Below are 19,006 nucleotides of genomic sequence, written 5' to 3'. Positions count from 1 at the left end.
GCATCTTCGTCCGTGATTTTGATTTGTTTGATTTTACCTGTTTTGAAATATTTTAGTGTGTGTGCAAATAATTGTATTGAGTGTGTATTTAATTTTAATTTGATTTTTGGCTTAGTTTTGTTTTAAAATAAATAAGGAAAAGGAAATAAATAAATAAATAAAAATAATAATAATAATAATAAAAAGACCCCTTCCCTTCCGGACTTGGGCCAATTTTAACAAAATTGGCCCAAACAAACAGCCCAAGACCCAGGCCTGCCCGGTCCAGGCCACCTGATGCCCAGGACGTCCAAACGACGTCGTTTGAGTCGTGCCTGATCTGGGCCGTTGATCTCAGAGTGATCAACGGCCAAGATCAATTCCCCATAACCCATCAATAAACCCGACCCATCTTACCCGGACCGACTCCAACCCTTTACCCTTGAAACGACACCGTTCCACTTAAGCTATCAGATCCAGACCGTAGATCTAGATTGATCTAACGGTCGAGATCAATCCACCTATTAACTATATAAGGCCATAATCCTACCCTGCCCCCCCCCTATCCGAACCCCAGCCTTCGTCTTCAACCTCATCCCCTTCAAACCCTAGAGCCGCCCTTGTATCCCCCACCATGAAAACCGGCGGCATGAACGCCGGTGACCTTCCCCTGAACACCATAGAACCCCCATGCCACCCTGAACCCAAATCTACCAACCCCATGCTTCGAATCTTATCCCACCTTCTCGAATCTTCATTTGAAGATTCGAGTCGGAACCTAATCTACACCGATCTGCTCCAAATTCATACCAGACACTCCCCAAACCCCCCTCGTGACCAAACCATACTTGGTTTGGTCCGAATCTGATCAGGGAAGCCTGAATCCCAGATCTAAGTTTGAAAGTTTTGTGCCCTTCGTCACTGGTTCATACCGGTTCAACCGAAGAGATTAAGGTCTAATGGACTTCAATCAAAGTGTTTCTCATCTGAGAAACACTTCGATTAAAGTCCATTCAGCCTTAAGAAAAGTTTGTCCAAATCCGAGTTCAAACTGTTAAACTTTTCAAGTTTTAAGGTAAGTCTGCTTTCTTTCCTTTATTGTTTTAGTCCGTGTGATTGTTTAAAAAAGTCTGTTCATATTTGTTTTGATTTTATCAACTTTTGTTTGTCCACTTTACTTAAACCTCTGTGTTTGTCTAAATCCCCCCTCCTATTCTGATAAGGCATGTGTATTGGTTGTGTTTCGAGTTTGGACTGACTAGTTAACTCCTCGAGTGCATTTCTGTTTAGTCAGTATAATTCAAACCATGTATCGATACTGTTTAAATGTTTGATTTTTGGCTACGATTGTGTATGTTAATGCTAATATAGTCGAGTCGACATGTGTCGTCAATTAGTTTCAACTGTCCGAACAATAACAAATCAACTTGCCTCTGTTGAACATTTACCTGAATCAATTAAGAACCAAGCCTTGTTACTTATAGTCGTGAATATGGTTTCAGAAACCTAAGGTTTGGTCTGTAACCGAAATCTGAGTTGGTGGCATGTGCACTTGTACACAGCATGTGCATTGTGCACAGCCTGTTTTCCTGCATAAAAGGGTTTTCAATTTCAAAATGGGTTGACAGCATATGCTGTCAGATATATTCTACTGCCCATACTTGCTTTTAGATAATAAAATGAAAAAGTTGAATCTGCCAGGGAATGTGAATGAGTTTTAATACTTAATTAACTAAAGTGGAACTGAAAAAAGGTTAAAGGCACATGGGAGGGTACTGGGATACTCTAAAAAAACAGGTTGTTAAAGGTTTAAGGAAGGCATATAAAAGGGGCAGACATCTGACTGAGGAGGGATACATAATTAGAGGCAGAGGGATTAGAAAAGAAACACACACACACTGTGAAGATAGAAAGAAAAGAGAGAGTTGACAGGAATAGAAAGAGAGCAAGAAAGAGAGAAAACAGATTAGGAAATCAGAAATTTGGTCTCGTTTGTCTGAACTTCATCTATTGTCAATACATTAGGCAGTGTTGCTTCTTCTAAAATTCAATCGAGATTATTGTTAGTGTTTTGTGGCATTTGGTATATTCCGGAATTGGATTGTCTGGAGCATTGTTGCCATCACACTGTGTGCTATTTCGTTTGGCTGTTATTTTCCTTCAACTCTAGTTCCACCTCGCATCAGAATCCTTTTCTTTTGTGCTGTTCTGATTGTTGTTGCTATTCTGCTCACTGTTGTTGCTGCCCTGTCCTGCTGCTACTACTAGTCCTGCTTCTTTCTGCTGCTGATTTCCACATCTTCTTCTTCTTCTCCTTTGCATTTTCAGCATTTCCAGGTACACATTTCAAGTCCCATATTGATGTAATTAAAACAGTTGGAAAGCATGAAATGAAAAAAGGGTTGAAGAAGTTCAAGTATTTGTTGTAGTATTCATAATACATTAGCAGGCCTGTGAAAGTTGATTTAGTTTATGATTCAACAGTTCGAAAGTATGTATTGATATTTGACTGAGTTTACCCTGTTGTATTTTAACTCTGTAGTTGTTTGTCAGTAGGGGCATGTATATTTCGACTTTATACAATACTGTTCTTGTTTCATTTAGTTTTTTTGTTTAGTTAAGACTAGTCCACATAAGTTTAGTTAAGTTCAACTCGAGAAGTGTTCGGATTAAGTGTTGTATTTCGTTTAGCTCGTACATGATTCCCTGCCAAACTAAAGTATTTTACTTTGCCAGTTATCCTTTAATCTAGTCCGAATAAGTTCAGTTTAGTTCAACTCAAGAAATGTTCGGATTAGGTATTGCATTTCATCAATCTCATATGTAGTCTTTTGTTCGACTGAAACGTCCTCGCAAGGCATGGCGTTTTTACTTTATAAGTAGTTAATCAGAAACTGACAAAAATCCGGATTAGGCAAAAGCCTATAATTGAATTAGCATGCACCTTTTCTTCTAGTTTTAAAGACAAATGCATTAGAAATGTAGCCATTTTAGGATATCCTTTTCTAAAATAGAGATGAGCCTCGCCAAATAAAGATGCAAAATTGTGGGGCCCTCAATAAATAACCATGATAATTATTTAGAATTCAAGATAGGCCATTTAATAAATTTCATGGCCTTCTACAAAGATAATAACGCGTTAGACTCTGTTGGCGCGGCTTAATTAAATCACATTCTTAAATTCGGGTGCACATTGATGTGACCCAAATCCGAATCTCAACGAAGTCCAAATGTGTCGACGATCACGGGTGCATTGATTGTGACGTGGTTCGAGATGCATTTTCACGACGTTGCAATTCTATAAAAAATAAGTAATAATAATAAAGCGGTTTAAACTTAATAAAAGCACGTAAGTCATAACATGTATTTAAATCAGATATTTAGCCATTATAACAATTTAAGCGACCGTGCTAGAACCACGGGATTCGAGGGTGCCTAACACCTTCCCTCGGGTCAACAGAATTCCTTACTTAGAATTTCTGGTTCGCAGACTTCATTCGGAAAAGTCGAAAATTTCCTCGATTTGGGATTCAAGATAAACCGGTGACTTGGGACACCAAAAGCCAAACCTTTCCCAAGTGGCGACTCTGAAATAAATAATCCCATTTCGAATATTGTCACTTAAATTGGAAAAACTCCACCCGCGCATCTAACCCTTCGGGGCGGGGGCGCGCAAAAAGGAGGTGTGACAACTTCTTCATTTAATTGTTGACCCGGTGCAACATCATGACAAAATTGACTATCAGAAAATTGAAAACAAGGGTTATCACTATCAAGAATAATAGGTGGAGTAGGACGGGTAACATGTCTGGGTCGGGGAGCTGGGGGAAGAGTAGTAGCTTGGCTACTAGATTCACCAATTTTAGATTTTCCCTTACCCTTACCACCAAAAATATTTTTCAAAGAAAATGCCATATTAATTATAATTATACTAAATAAAACTAACAAAACTATAATATTAAAACTTAAGAGTTTGAACGAGTTTACCGAATTGACGAATAACTTCTTGAAAATTGAATATCGTTGAAGACTTGAATACTTCAATTCACGAACTTCACAATTTTTCACGAAATTGCAATAATAAAGTAAGCAATTATAGAAGAAAATTAGAGAGAGATTGATGAATTTGTGAGTAAAAATGAACGAATGGGGGTAATTATAGTTGAGAATTGGGAAAAAGTGTAATTATAAAAAGTTTGGGGGCCAAATGACTAGTTTTTAAAGTGCCTAAAGGATAAATTTTGAAGGCCAACGGCTAGATTTTAAAAATCTGACCGTTGTTTTTTAAAAAAAATTAGTTGTTAGGCCCGTTGGGCCCGGTTGAACTGGCCCAGGCCCGCCTGCCGGTCCCGGGCTCACGGGCTAATTGTGTTGAACCGACCCACCACGGGCTTTTGCATCACTAGAGCCCAGACCCGGTTGAACCGGCCCGTTAAGCCCGTTAGGCTCGCGGTACTGGGCCGGGCCCGGACCGGTCCCGGCTAGGCCCGAGCCACAATACAGCCTTAGTCTAAACAAACTAGTATAGCTAATTTGTTAGAAGAAAATTTTGCCCAAGTTGAATTGTAAAGGATGCTATAAGTACCGTTGCTCAACTTTGTCAAAGGCTAACATTGTCATTTCAAGTTGATACTTTCTTTTCATTGATTCGCCACGTGTTAAGGATAGTGGGTTTTAGCACACAGTATTAGGGTTTCGGATTCTCTGTTTTACTTCGTTGACACTATACCTTCTTTTTCAAATCGGGAAAGATTCGATTTTGATGTGAATGATAGAGTATTAAAGTTGCGTGCTTTGCTTCAATTTTGAGGGAGAATCGAATCGAGCTTCGTCGTTGCAGTGGGAAATCGATGATCGTCGTCTGCACCAATAAATGGACCCTTCTTCAGTGCAATCCACTCCTTCCATCCAAGATGACGAGTGGGGTAAATTAAATTATTCATCTTTTTTCATTTTAATTCTGAACTTTTATTTTTCAAATGATGGATCAGTGTTAATTGGATATATGGTGGTCAATTTAATCAGATTATTTCATTGATGTTAAGGAGGGTTCTTATATGTTGCTGAATACAGCATAGAGATGTGGTTAATTTTTTCGGTTAATTTCTGCGAAAGCGTTTTCAAAAGAATTGTAAGGAGTTAATTATTCTGACAGTTTACTTGAAGGTGGGTTTTGTCTTGTTCGAATCAATCTTTTGTGGATATTGATATGCTTTTAGCTTTGATTTGATGATTTGGGTACATGGATTAGCAAACCCAGAATAATTATCCCTTTTGGTTGGAATAAAACACAACCTTTTGTGTGTGTGTATTTGACCTAACAGTTCTATTTGCTGTTTCATCAGTCTGTTTTCCTTTTTCTTGAAACAAGTTGACATTTGTCATGCTGATGTGAAAAATAAGACAGTAGTAGATTTTTTGCTTTAATGACGAGGTCATAGAACTGAAATATTATTCTTTTTGTAAGCAAAATTATTGATATATGACGGTAATTGTATTAGAAAACATGTCAAGAGGGTTCAATCCTTTGGTACTTTTTTTTTGTGGTAATGTCAGTCTCAAGGGTTCAATACTTGGTACTTACATCTGGATGACTAGAGGTGTTAAACGGGTGGGCCGGGCCGGGCCGCTATATGTTGGACCCGTATGGGTTACGATCCGGGCCGGTTCCGGGTTGGTTCTTAACGGGTTTAACGGGTTCGGGTTCATCCGGGTAAAAATTGAACCGTAAGGGTTACGGATTGAGGGGGCCGGGTCGGGTCGGGTTTAGTGTATTTTTATAAGTTGGAGGGAGTGCACCGAATTCGACAATAAATTGAGCACTTGATTACGCAATTCCGATGTTACCACGAACAAACGTCAAGCAAGTATTTCAATTTTGAACTTCAATTGTTCAAACTTCAAATTCCGAATGATAAAACACGATAAATTAAATTCAAGAAAAGAGAGACAAATAAAATTAGAAGATGAATTGAAGACTTGAAGTCTTGCAAATTGGAGAATGAGAGAATGAGAGAAATTGAGATTGAGAAATGAGTATTGAGTGAAGAAATGAAGAGGGGGGGGGGGTTATTTATAGTTTTAGAGAAGGTTAGTTTTGTAAATTGAAAAAGGGTTAAAAATTAAAAAAGAGAGGCTATTTGTGCAATTTTTCTGTTGGCCAACGGACCAATTCAAGGTCTGACCGTTGCCAACGGTCAGTGGGGCCCACCTGTTTCGAAAATTAAAAAATAAAAATAAAAAAAAATTCTAGCCGTTGTACCGGGCCGGTTAACCCGGTAAGGGTAACTGTTCATTGGACCGGGTTCAACCGGTCCGGTTACCCGTTTTAAAATTCTAAACGGACCAACCCCCTCTACCCCTCCTACCCAGCCTAGCCCCCTTTAACCGGTCCAGGCCGGTTCCGGGTTTAACCGGTCTGGGCCGGTCCGGAACCGGGTCAACCCGGCCCCTTTAACACCTATATGGATGACTAAAGGATTGACTTGAATAATTTTTATTCACAATTCCTTATCCTACATCTGTGTCTTCTTTGTATAGTTTCACTAGAAAGGTAGATTTTTTGTTTTTTGATTATATTGGGGGTGGGGGAAGGGAAACGAACTCTCACTAACAAAGTTCAGGTAGCCAACTAACTGAGCTACTAAGATCCCCCTAGAAAGGTTGATTTAACTGTTATGTGTCTTTAAGATGCTTAGGTGTGTATTGATCCTTTGAAGACTTTGGTATTTTATACTTTGTTGCCCAATTTTAGAAGGAATTTGGAATATGACCGAGGGCATGAATCACAGGTTCGACACCTGATTGTTGCACCAAGCCTAATATTTAAGCGTAGAGCGGTAGAAGAGAGAACCATTATTTACTGAGTTTCGAAGATGAAAAAGTGGACTTCTAATCATAAAAAAAGATTATTAGATGAACAGAAAAAAGCATAAATTCATTCCCAATAAAAGAAAAAGATAGCATAAATGATCTGGAGCTATGACTGTACTTACGCTAAAGCTTTTGTTGTGCAGGAGAAAGATATCTATCCTTTTCACTGTAGATTACAACTTTTTGATTCATAAAAATTTGGTTTACAGGATGTATAGACCTTTGTCCTGGATTTAGTGCTTTTTCCCTTTGTATAAATGCTCGATTGCTATACTGGATTGTTTTTAATACCTGTTTATTTTGGTAGGAAATTGCCAGGTTTGCTACTTTGTGTGCACTCGTCTTTGAATATGTATGTGTCTCTGCATGTTTAAAAATCGAAGTACGTATTCTCGGTCTGTCAAGGGGCGGAGCTACGGAAGAACCAACGGGTTCGGACGAACCCAGTAACTTTTGCGTAGACACTATATTTGTATTAGACAATCCATTAAATATGAATAAGTATTTAACTACAAACCCAGTAACTAAAAGGAGATGCGAGTTCATTGGCAAATTCAGAATCCATGAACTTCAAATCCTGGCCCCCTGCGCGCAGCCATTTCATTACTTTGCTAATATATCCGGCTCCACCTCTAGATTTAAGGTTTTGTTTTAGTTAAATTGTTCTGGAAGTTACCCTTTTAGCATGTTTTGACTTCATAATGTACATCGAAGCCTTTTGATGTAATGTGAACTAACATATTGATTTGATGTTTTTGACCATCAGACACTGAAGGATATGTAATTCCAAGCTTGGAACTTGAAGATCCTGGCCAAAATAGTACTAGTAATTTTGTTGAAGTTGAAGAGTCAAAGACATCTTCAGATGAGGTTAACTCTTAGGATTTTCGCTCTCCACTCAGAAGAACAACTTTTTATGTCAAAATGCTTGCTATCTCTTTCAAGTTTGGATTGATCTCCTTGCCTAACTATTATTTCGCAGTCTAAGAAAGAGGAGAATTTATACCTTGGACCTCACGGCGCTCCTCCTTCACAATCAAAGCAACAAGAGCTCAATCCGGCTAATAATCGCAAGCAGAAGTTAAGACAGAAACTGAAGGAAGCTGACAGGAGATACAGTGGAAGTGGTCGCGAGAATAAGGTCGAACACCTGAGAGAGCTTGTGGGTGGAAAAATGCCGACAGGATCAAAGGGCTCCCCAAGAGAGTGGCTTGACACTCATTGCGATGAGAATATGTTTGAAAGGAGGCATCTTTAGCGGATCTGTTGTATAAAATACATCCATAAGTTTTCACATACTCTGAGGAAAATCCCTCCCCCTTTCAACCTTCAGTAAGTTTTCCTTTCAGGGGGGAAAGAAAGCTTTAACAGAAGATTTATGTATTTTGAAATAATTCCCTTGTTCAACATATGTTGGGGGGCTAATATCACCACAGTCTTCTGGCTGTGCTCTTGTTTGATCCCTCTATCCGTCTCTTTCACCATATTTGGTTTATGAATGCATGATGGTAAACTTGTCTACATTATGCTCCAAAGTTCGTTGGAATAGTAATATTATTGGGCGAGCGAATGTTGTGAGACTGGGTAAAAGCTTTTGTTTCTTTGCTTTGTTTTTAAATCAACATGAAGGGATAAAATGTAAAGATTTCACCTTGGAACCTTGCAAACAGTGAAACAGAACAATGGGGGAACTTCTTATGGTTTACTTCTTGCTGCCAAGGACAGATCCTTGGTGTTGGATGGTAGCTGTTGTTTTTTAACTCTTTATGGAAAAAGATTGACGAAACCCCGTGTTTTCCCCATGATTTGGTTGCTTCATTACTGCAGTGTTTGAAGTTGGAAGAGTCTCCAACCCTGATAGAGAGAAACGATGATATGTTAACTGCCTTGTCCGCCATCCATTAATTCTTACACCATTGGCGAGAATCTAAACAAAAAAAATTAGAGGGACTTGATTGAAGATAAAGTTCTTTAATTGGGTCCATAACGCTCGTACCAAATTAAATTGTTCGAATCTATTCAACAGTCCAAAAGTACCATCTTTTGTGGTCTTTGCAACTGGAAACACATGAAATTAAAATTACTTATATCCACTGTCTTGTGATCTCCTAATTACTTTGGGTTTGTATGAACCACACCTACTAAATAAGAAGCTAAAAAGTAAAATTTCTTTTGAAAAAACATTGCAAAAATAGGTTAAAACAATTGCTTACACCAGTTTGTGCAGTTAATCATTGATCATAGGCTAAAAGATTCCAGGAGAGCAATGCACTCAAGGGTGTGGCCTAGTGTTTAAATCCCGGAGGCAAAAATACTAGGTGATTGTTTCTCATATGTCCAAGCCTTAGTGGATAAATTTAACTAATACCTGCTGCGAGGTGCACACAAGTGGTCGAGACACCTACTTTCATCAACAAAAAAAGAAAAAAAAAAAGATTCCAGGAGAGCAGTTTTATTTGTTCCTTTAATTTATGAATCCGAACTTCAGCCTTCAGAGGGGACGGATGAGAATAGCATAACTATTGCGATTGCAACTGGCTTAAACTTAATTTCTGAATCATCGAATATGATCCACGCAAGTACACACACAGGCCTGTCTTTACTTCTTTGTCATAAACAAACGAAAGGTATATAGTTAAATTGTCAAAAAAAATTCTCTAGCAGAGTATATACAACATTAGCTCGGCTTCTAAATGGTACTATATCTGACTCAAGGTTGCTCCCGCATTTGAAATGAAAAACTTCCTCCCTGATATGAACCTAAGTGCTGTCATTGAATTAAATAATTTTAGTCCCCCAACTTGTTTGGGACTATGATGTAATTGTTTTTTAATCATGAACCAATTATAAATCAACTGAGACCAAGGAACTCCAAACCAGTTGCTGACGGTGTCAACCCATGTTCAGATAGGTATTCAGCATTGTAGAATTTACTCAGATGTCTCATACCACTGTCACACAAGATTGTCACAATTGTATGCCCTGGACCTAGTGCCTTGGCCACTCGGACAGCTCCAACACAATTCATAGCTGAAGAACTTCCAACAAATAGGCCATCATATTTCAACAGATACCTGATGAGTCATATGACCAGTTAACTTCAACACAGGTTCATGTAGACAATTCTTTGCAGAACAAACTAATCAAATTCTGAAGAGTTGTTCATTAAGGTGACCAAAATGGTGGAAAAGTTTTGGTAGATTAGGCAAAATCTTATCATTTCTTTTGACGCGTTCACCTTTATTTGTCGGAGAAGCCTAGAAAGGGGTAGGTAACACTTTTTTAACACATTAATCTGCATGGTAACATTTGTATAACTAGAAAATACTATAACGAGTAGTTGACCAAGAGCAAGAACGAACCTGGACATTTCAACAGCTTCCATATCTGTGCCTCGGAAAGCTCCATCAAGTTTTGCCAGCTTAAAGTTTTCAGTTATTCTATTTATTCCAATTCCTTCTGTTATTGTATCAAATGGGTTTTTCAGTCTCCGTCCTTCAGCTTCCTCTCGTGTGTACATCACTCCTCTTGTTACTTTGTTGAATAAACCAGAGCCAGGAGGATCAATAAGAAAGCATTTGACATTAAAGTTTTTTTCCTGTTGATCATACAGGAGTTAATAATACATCACATAGCAGTGGAAAATGAGAAACTTTAGAATAAGAACCAACCTTCAAAAACTGGGAAACACCAGCAACAGTGCCACCTGTACCTGCAGCAGCAATAAAAGCATCCAACTTGCCACCTGTCTGTTCCCAAATCTCTGGCCCTGTGCCCTCATAATGTGACCTGAAATTTGCAAGGTTTTCAAACTGATCCGCAAAGAACCCACCCTTGTATTCACGTGAGAAGTTCATAGTCTGCTTTTCCTCACTGATTGAGTGATCATTGATTTGACTAGAATCATTGCCATTGATTTGGTTTTCATTTCTGCAGATTGATGCTAATTCACTTGCTTCCAGTGCCCTTCTTCTTGCAATATTAACAAAATGGTCTCGGTGTGTGATAGAAACCGGTCTGACCCTTTCAACAGCAGCTCCTAGTGCTTCCAGTATTTGTGACTGAACAGTAGAATTGATAAAATTTCAATAAGTAGCAATAGTCTATTTTCTTTAGAAAAAGCAACTTATGCTGTTATTAATATTCTCTTTTATGACTATCCTTCCATCAGAAGTTCCATAGCGATAGAGGAAGGATGGGACGATGAGGAAACCGTTGGAATTATCGTATAGCACTGACATATTAGCTTGAGTAATAGGCCAGCTGATGAAGATCGTTTGAGCTTGCGCTCCAGAGTCTGAGGGTCTCAACCCCTAATATTGTTCTAGTAGTTATCCCGCATGCTCAGGGAATGCCAACACTAAGTCTCACGTAATTCAGTAAAAAACAAATCTAGAGTGAAAACAAAAGCGTTAAGCGGTGTGTTTTGCGTGAAGGAAAATGTTTTTCTGAAAAGCATTTTCTTGGAAAATAAGTGATTTTCTTACTTATTTTTTGGTGTTTGGTTAGGTAGCAGAAAATATTTTTGAAAAAATATATACTTTAGGCAAACACTATGGAAGACGAATAGGTAAGGGCGGGGGAGGGTGGTAGGTCGGGGTCTAGGGGCCGGCAGTGGCAATATTAGGGGGAGGTTCAGATTTGATATCATGATTTGGGGTGGGGGTGAGGGTGGGAATAGGGCGTGGAAGGTTGAAAAAGAGTTTTGAAAAATGTTTTTCCTCCTTTTGGTATGTAAATCGTTCACGAGGAAAATGTTTTCCAAAATATTTAAGCAAAACAAACATGGAAAAATTGAAAACCAAAACACACCCTAAATGTTTAACCTTTTCGAGAGCAGCATCATCTGGAATAACCACATGGCATCTGCACCCATAAGCAGGTGCTACTGTTGCAAGACTAATGGCTGTGCTTCCTGCACTTCCCTCTGTAACTACTCCACCTTCAGCTAATGCTCCTGATTCCAGGGCCTGTGATTGATATTCCACTGTTAACAGAAGAAAATGTATTTAAACATACCCAAGTTTATTGAACCTTGTTAATCGTAAAGAAGCAATTTAATTGTAAATACGTTGTGAAAGCAAATTTACAGAAAATAAACACATCAAGCAAATCCCTGAGTTTAGCTTTCATTGTCACTAAAACCTTCTCATCCCAATCACTTACAAGAACTCTTAAACCTTAAACTGGCATCAGTGGTCTTCTTAACCTAATACCATGAATAAGCTGATGGATATTTAGGTTTAAACAACGAAAAGGAATTGACTCACTAATTTTAAATTTCTAAAACAAATGTATGTACCACATTTGACAACAAATTATCCATATGAAAAATATTCTTGAAGTTTGGTCACTGTTAAAGGATAGGGTGATAATTTCAGTCTCTAGCAACTAAGCCACCATTTCTTAATCAAACAAAGCAATCTTGAATCAATACTTTCTCCACCCTTGCAAATTGTTCCTGAGATAAAAACAGATATATGCACAAACGGAAAAATAACTCTGTGATCCACCAACATTATACAACACAAACAGAAGAAAACAACTCTGCAATCCACCAACATTCTACAGCTCCACCTTCTAGCCCCCCCTCCCCAAAATAAAAAATAAAAAATTTCATATCGCTCCCACGCACAAAGCATGAATACCATTGGCAGATCAAGAATGCAAGCTAAGGCAAGTTAACCAATGAACTTAAGGATTGTAAGAGTTTCAAAATAACCAGTGACCTAAATATGTTCTGCAAGTGAACAACTGCAGCTTTGATTGTTTCCTTTGATTTTTTGGTTCTCTATTTGTAGAAGCTCGGGCATTTTCCTACTTTCAGTAAAGCTTGATGTTAAATTGATATACTTTTGCGTAAATGAAGCTCGGCTGTTAAGAAGCTGACACATGCAGATTATACTGGTAACAACAACAACAACATATCATGCAGATTATACTGGTAGATGCTGATAAAAGAATTCCATTTCTTTCCAAAATGCAAATTATTTAGCCATTTCCCTTCCAAATTATGTCATAAATGTCTTTACCAGGGGTGTTAGCATGTGACTGTTTGAGTTCAACTCCTAGAATGAGATCTTCTTTGACATTCCATACATATTGGAATGATGAAAGTAGCTTCCACAAAAGGATGCCTTATATGGTATTAGACTTCCCCTAGATATTTCCCAGGCAAACATCTGGTAGTCGACCTAGAGCACCCTTTTTTGCTTGCTTCAATACAGAAGAAAGACATGGCATTTGACAACTTTTTTTAGCTAGGTGCAAAGCATGGGGTCTAAATGGATTACCAACAGCTCCAGATGAACTATTGACAAGTTTGAGGTAAGGAAGTGCCTTAAGTAGGAAGCCAATAGGAGTATTCTTTTGCCTTTATTTAGGAGATATATGCATAACCACCTTAGTTGACTTAATAAGTAACAGATCCACCCCTGGTACTTCCATGGAAAATGTCTGGTTGTTGACATGACGTCATTCAATTTGCCCACTCCAATGCAGCAGAAAAGCATGCCCATGTCAATCCGTCTTAGCTAGGTGCTAGATGTGGAGAGTACATATGCATTCATCCAAGGGCATAAACCACTTAGATCATCTTCTACCCCTACAGCTGAACCAGTTCATAACTGGTCAGTAAAAGCTCGCTTTCTTTGCTGCTAACATTCAATTGAGGTTAAAAAAGAACAAAGATATCTTTAGAAAAATCACAAAGGAGTACTGGAATGTTATTGAAGCCATTGAAGACAATAAATCTCTTCATAAATTGGACAAATTCTGAAAACTAGATCAAACTGTAAAATATATTTTAGAACCAAGAGAATGAAAGATTGGTTAAAACCGTAAAAGATACAGTTTAAGCAGGTATTTGGCTATAACGAGCTAATACAATGCTGGCTCAGAAAAAGGAATACGAAGGGAATATCACCTCTTCAATAATCTTCACGGCTACCCTGTCTTTAACACTCCCTCCAGGATTCAAGAACTCTGCTTTCCCCAAAATCTAAACAGGAGTTGCTATCAATTAGCCATATTCATCTACATATGCAAACGTAATATATATCCAACTACAAACAACTCCTCCTATATGAGCTTTGCAAAGCATAACTGATCCAAGCTCGAATGAAGGAGAGGGAATAGGTTGACGGTGAATATAAAAGTAAGCCAACTATTATACCTCCTCTTAAATACAAAATTCCTAAATAGAACCAACAATTATGCTCAGTCCGAAACAAGTTGGGGTCGGCTATATGAATCCTCATTGACCGTATTACTCCATTTAAACTCATTCATGCCACTATAATGCAAATAAAAATAAAAAGTAGTAGTATTAAAGTCCTCTACATTTTCTACATGCAGGGGCGGATCTAGGCATAATATATGGGTTACCAGGAACCCAGTAACTTTTGCGTAGACCCTGTATTTTTGTTAAGAAATTTATTAAATATCTATAAATATCTATTTGTGAACCCAGTTATTATTGTATATTAATTTGAGATTGCGACATGAACCCAAAAACTTAAAATCCTGGATCCGCCTCTGTCTACATGTATAAGTATCTGAAAGGCTAAACCAATCTTAGAAAGCATAGAAGTCACAGTTCTACATATGAAAGCAATCTAACTATTATACCTCCTCTTATACAAAATTCCTGAATAGAAACAAATAAAAAAAACTATATAACCAAACCGAACTAATTTGGAATTCAGGATATTATTCATATCTAACTACTAGTAACATTTTTTTTTTCACTCAGACATATAGCAAGCGATACATGCGTATGTATATTGAAATTGAGAGATAGAGAATATACTTCACAGCCAGTTGCGTCAGATAGGCTATTGATTCTGATTAAAGGAGTGTTGCCAATGGCGGCGACGAGTCCATTTCTACGTCTTTGAAGTTTCTTCTTTTGGGAAGACTTTTGTTGAGTGGTTTCCGTTTTAAAGAGGAAATAAGAAACTATGGCTATAGAGAGCAGTGTGGCGACGGCGCCTGCAGTTCTCACCGGCGCCATTGCGGAGGTTCTCCCGCACAATCCTCTCTGATTAAACCTGAAGTATATGGGCGGTGAAAGGGCGAAGGAAAGTTATGAATATTTTGATCAATTGCGCAGAGATCACCTAAGTTTCTTTTTCTTCTCTTTTTCCCTTTCAACTATGTCTAGCAAATTTTTTTTTTTTTGAAAAAAAAAGAAGAAGGTTTCTCACCCGTTGTCGTCGGGTATCACACTTTGGCACTTCGATTAATACGAATTCAAGCCACGTAAAGCCTATTAAAGGAAACATTGCTCCCTATTAAAAAAAAATCATTTCCTTTCATTTCGAGAGCTTGAATTTGAGAAACTTGATACACTAAGGAATTTAATTTTAGATTTTTTTTTGTTTTCCACTCGGTATTCGGTATCCATATTGGAATCCGACTATATCCGGATTCAAGTCCCGTAGGGCCCCATTCAGGGGAGGGAAACGCTTCCTATCAAAAAAAATTTCATACCCAGTGCTCGAATAGTATAATTGGAAGTGGAAGGCTAGAGTTAACGGTAGCTTTAATTCATTTCCTTTCATTTCGAGAGTACTGCATCACATCCTTTTGCGGTGGAATTTAATTTCAGATAGTATAGCTAACGGTAGGTTTGATATTTTATAATGCTGAGTTTGTATGTTAAAAGTCTAACTTTCTTTCTAAAAGCATGTTAATAAAATCTCTAATAGTATAATTGGAAGTGGAAGGCTAGAGTTAAATACTACAGGTATCCTCTCTATCCTTTTTTTTTTCTTTTGGTTGCTGGTCAAATGGTTGTAAAGATATTTTGAAGAGAAAAACTTATACAAGTTTTACTAATTCAAGTGAGAACTCAACCATCTTGTTTTTGTTTAGTTGTTGTATGCTATAGATAATACCATGGGGATTGTGCGGTATTTATTGTGCGTTAACTCATCTTGCAATGTTTATTAGTGTAGATAAGGCGAAGAGCGCAAAGAGTGATAGGTTTCAATAAATGGCTCGACAAATAGAGAGTCAGTATTACTTGTATTTATAGGATATGGATATAAATAATAGTAAGTATATCACCTACAAAGATAAGTATTAAGAGTCCATCATATACATGGAATAATTACTAATATTATTATTAGATAAATCCTTAGAGTCCTAATACGTCCCTTCAATCTGGATTGACAGACATGACAGATAGATTGTCATGTAAGAAACTGAACTGAGATGAGGATAAATCTTTTGTAAAAATATCCGTAAATTGTAACCGAATTGGTACATATCGAACAACAAGATCCCTTGAGCAATTTTTTTCACGAATATAATAAGAATCAACTTCCATGTGCTTAGAGTGGTCTTGTAACATGGGCATATATATGTAGAGCTCACATTATCACAAAGAACATGAATCGGATTACGGAGATTGAGCCCGATGTCACGAAGAATATTACGAATCCAAGATATCGCAACAACAGTATAAGTGATAGCTTTGTACTCGGCCTCAGTAGAAAATTTAGAAACCATTGATTGCTTTTGTGCATGCCACAAAATAAGATTAGAGCCTAACAATACTGCAAACCCTGTGGTAGAGCGTCGGCTATCAAGACACCAATCAACATCCGAATAGGCAACAATTAAAGTGGTGGATAGGGAGGCACGTAAGAACAGTCAATCTATGATGGTACCTTGTAAATACCCGAAAATACGCTTCACACAATGCAGATGAATAATACGCGGAGCATGCATAAATTGTGAAACAATGTTAACAACATAGGCAATATCTGGACGAAGCATAGTTAAGTATTGAAGAGCACCAATCATACTCTTATATTTACTAGGATCTCGAAGTAACTCAGCATGCTGATAAATAGCCAAAAATGCATATTTTTTGTGTACTTTCATCTCATAACTTGTGTGGTTACGGTAGGTTATATGCGTTTTTGTAGTGAATTATGCTCATTACGTGCATTCTAATGTGTAGGAGCAAATGAGCAAAAGAAGTTGATTCGGGACCAAAAGACAAAAGAAGGACTTTGCTCGTTCACTCTCGCGTGCACACGAGAGAGTGAAGGAAAAGCTTGAGAAAAAACAGCGGATTATGACAAAAAGGTATGGAAGTGCACGAGAGATCTAGAAGGAAAAGAAAAAGAGAAGAGCTTCGCTCGTTCACTCTCGCGTGCGCACGAGAGAGTGAACGAGCTATCCTAAAAAGGCTATTTCGAAGTGGGCTTGTATTATTTCCCCCATGCTAACCTTATCCCATATAAATAGTCTTCAAAATCACTTTTGAGAGACGAATGTGGAGATGTTTTTGGAGATGGAGAGACGTTTTTAGAGAGGAGAATCGATAGAATGAGTCAAGAACACACTAGAAGCAAGGCGGAGAATTCTTCTATGAGTTTTTCACTCCATTCTTCCTATTTTCATTATTGGTATGAATTCTAGTATTGTAGTTTGCATACTATTATGAATAACTAATTCTTTATCTAGGATTTTGATGAAACCTTTTGTAGGATGAATTCTTATTGCGTTTTTATATAATTGAGCCGTTCGATTTCTCTACTTGTTCAACTACATGTTTATTGTTGTTGATTGAATGACCATCAATTAACTGTGCCTATTTAGTATGTATATTTCTCGAGAGAGAGTACGCATTTAAGTAGTTGTTGAACAACATCACTCCCAACGTATGTGAGGGATCAATACGAAGGATTTAAAGGTGGGATTAGAGATAACGAAACCTTGGTGCGATCGTAGTGAGCGGTGAATTAGTGCCAGCTAGCGTAGTTTGAAAGAATATGTCTAGTAAATTGTGGTAGTTGCTCGAGAGAGAGCTACAACACCCAAATTTCTCACGATCGATAGAGAATACTTAGGCAAAAGTACATAAGACGTAGTGGGAAGGATTTCGACAATTGAAAAAATCATAACTGTAGACCTCCTTAACCTTGTCTCAAATTTCATCCTTGTTAGTTGATAATTTTACTGCTTTATAAGAGTTGTTAGCTAATTAGTTAGAAATAAACATTATAATCTTTATAACTAGGAAATTGTTTGGTCTTGTATTTTTTAGCAATATTGAACAACTGTAGCTAAGCCCTAGTTCTCTGTGGGATTCGATTCCGGACTTGCGGACATGATTATATTTGCAGCGACCGCTTCCTTCTCCAATTTTTTGTGGGCAAGATTGACGGATTCCCATTCACCATTGACCATCTGGTGCATCTATACAGTCCCCACTTCATCTGGGGGGACTGATTAAACTTGTGCGTCGGGCCACAAAAGCCCCATTCTCGAGCATTGATGAAGATCGAGACCGAGGTTGCTAGGCCAATTTGTCCGAGTGAGGACCTCGGACCTGATCCCGATTAAGTACATGTCTTTCCCTGATGAGTGGAACACAAAACGTAAGTAAAGTTCCAAATTTCCCAGAATTTCATTTTTACTCTCTTTTTCCCCTTTCTTATCGATATTTGGGGACGATGCAGCTGTTGCTCGGGTTCCGGATGCAGTTCCTCGACTTAATGAGTGGGTCAAGGACATATTTTTACTCTCTTTTTCCCCTTTCTTATCGATATTTGGTGACGATGCAGCTATTGCTCGGGTTCTGGATGAAGTTCCTCGACTGAAGGAGCGGGTCAAGGACATTGTCTCACAGAAACCATATTCTGAGCGTGCATGGTGCGAACTTGCAAAGGGCCGGTAAGAGGCCCGTTCTCACGGCGAGATTACTTTCTCGAGTGAACAACACTTGGGTTTCCTTGTGCTACTGAGTTCTTACTTATTTCTTTTTTCTTTGTAGGTCTTTCCAAGGATGTCGCTATGAGGCCTCCATCTGGTGACGAGGATAGCCCCGCCGAGTCCCCTACTTTGAGGCAGCGTGAGGAAAAGAAGATAAAAAGGGCTCTAGTTCTCCGAACTCGGAGAAGGAAAAATCGAGAAGGAGGCTGATGCGTAAATCCAAGGAAAGCACCAGCGCCCGAGAGCTCCCATCGGACTCAATATATCGGCTAAGGGATGAGTCCGAAGAAGAAGCTTCCCAGTAGGTGTCCCGCGTGCAAGGTGACACCAAACTGCCTCAAACCAGAGGGGGCGATGAGGGGGCAGGGGCCGAGGCCTCCGAACCTAAAGGTGTTTAACGGGCGGGCTGGGATGGGCTGAA

The 19,006-nt window shown here is 38.4% G+C and overlaps 2 protein-coding genes across 4 annotated transcripts; one reads left to right on the top strand and one right to left on the bottom strand.

Annotated features, from left to right (window-relative positions):
- The first annotated feature begins 4,648 nt into the window (after positions 1–4,648).
- Positions 4,649–8,320, top strand: LOC104226700 (uncharacterized). Its single transcript, XM_009778731.2, has 3 exons — positions 4,649–4,904; positions 7,619–7,722; positions 7,835–8,320. The coding sequence occupies exons 1-3, from the start codon at positions 4,853–4,855 to the stop codon at positions 8,108–8,110; spliced, it is 432 nt and encodes a 143-aa protein (XP_009777033.1). The 5' UTR covers positions 4,649–4,852; the 3' UTR covers positions 8,111–8,320.
- Positions 8,321–9,288: 968 nt separating this feature from the next.
- Positions 9,289–15,048, bottom strand: LOC104226698 (cysteine synthase 2). Of its 3 annotated transcripts, XM_070152717.1 has the most exons (7): positions 14,663–14,679; positions 13,778–13,852; positions 13,255–13,462; positions 11,679–11,822; positions 10,524–10,913; positions 10,215–10,450; positions 9,289–9,926 (listed from the first exon to the last, which is right to left on the bottom strand). In XM_070152717.1, exons 3-7 carry the CDS (start codon positions 13,297–13,299, stop codon positions 9,704–9,706), a joined length of 1,038 nt encoding a protein of 345 aa, XP_070008818.1. In that variant the 5' UTR covers positions 13,300–13,462; positions 13,778–13,852; positions 14,663–14,679; the 3' UTR covers positions 9,289–9,703. The 3 variants fall into 3 exon arrangements, with proteins under 3 accessions (XP_070008818.1, XP_009777030.1, XP_070008817.1); XM_009778728.2 differs by lacking the exon at positions 13,255–13,462 and having other exon boundaries at positions 14,663–15,046; XM_070152716.1 differs by lacking the exons at positions 13,255–13,462; positions 13,778–13,852 and having other exon boundaries at positions 14,663–15,048.
- Between the last annotated feature and the right edge of the window lie 3,958 nt (positions 15,049–19,006).

Source organism: Nicotiana sylvestris, chromosome 7 (assembly GCF_000393655.2).
Source record: "Nicotiana sylvestris chromosome 7, ASM39365v2, whole genome shotgun sequence".
Lineage (NCBI taxonomy): Eukaryota > Viridiplantae > Streptophyta > Magnoliopsida > Solanales > Solanaceae > Nicotiana > Nicotiana sylvestris.
Note: the sequence above shows the minus strand (reverse complement) of the source record. Positions and strands in the feature narration are given on the sequence as shown.

Bases quoted from the DNA above. Each gene is read 5' to 3' on its own strand.
- LOC104226698 (XM_009778728.2), bottom strand. From the start codon at position 14,866: ATGGCGCCGGTGAGAACTGCAGGCGCCGTCGCCACACTGCTCTCTATA. The intron at 13,853-14,662 runs GTATATTCTCTA...ACTCCTGTTTAG, and splicing joins CTGACGCAACTGGCTGTGAA to ATTTTGGGGAAAGCAGAGTT. The intron at 11,823-13,777 runs GTGATATTCCCT...TATCAATCACAG, and splicing joins CCGTGAAGATTATTGAAGAG to GCCCTGGAATCAGGAGCATT.
- LOC104226700 (XM_009778731.2), top strand. From the start codon at position 4,853: ATGGACCCTTCTTCAGTGCAATCCACTCCTTCCATCCAAGATGACGAG. The intron at 4,905-7,618 runs GTAAATTAAATT...TTTGACCATCAG, and splicing joins CATCCAAGATGACGAGTGGG to ACACTGAAGGATATGTAATT. The intron at 7,723-7,834 runs GTTAACTCTTAG...ATTATTTCGCAG, and splicing joins CAAAGACATCTTCAGATGAG to TCTAAGAAAGAGGAGAATTT.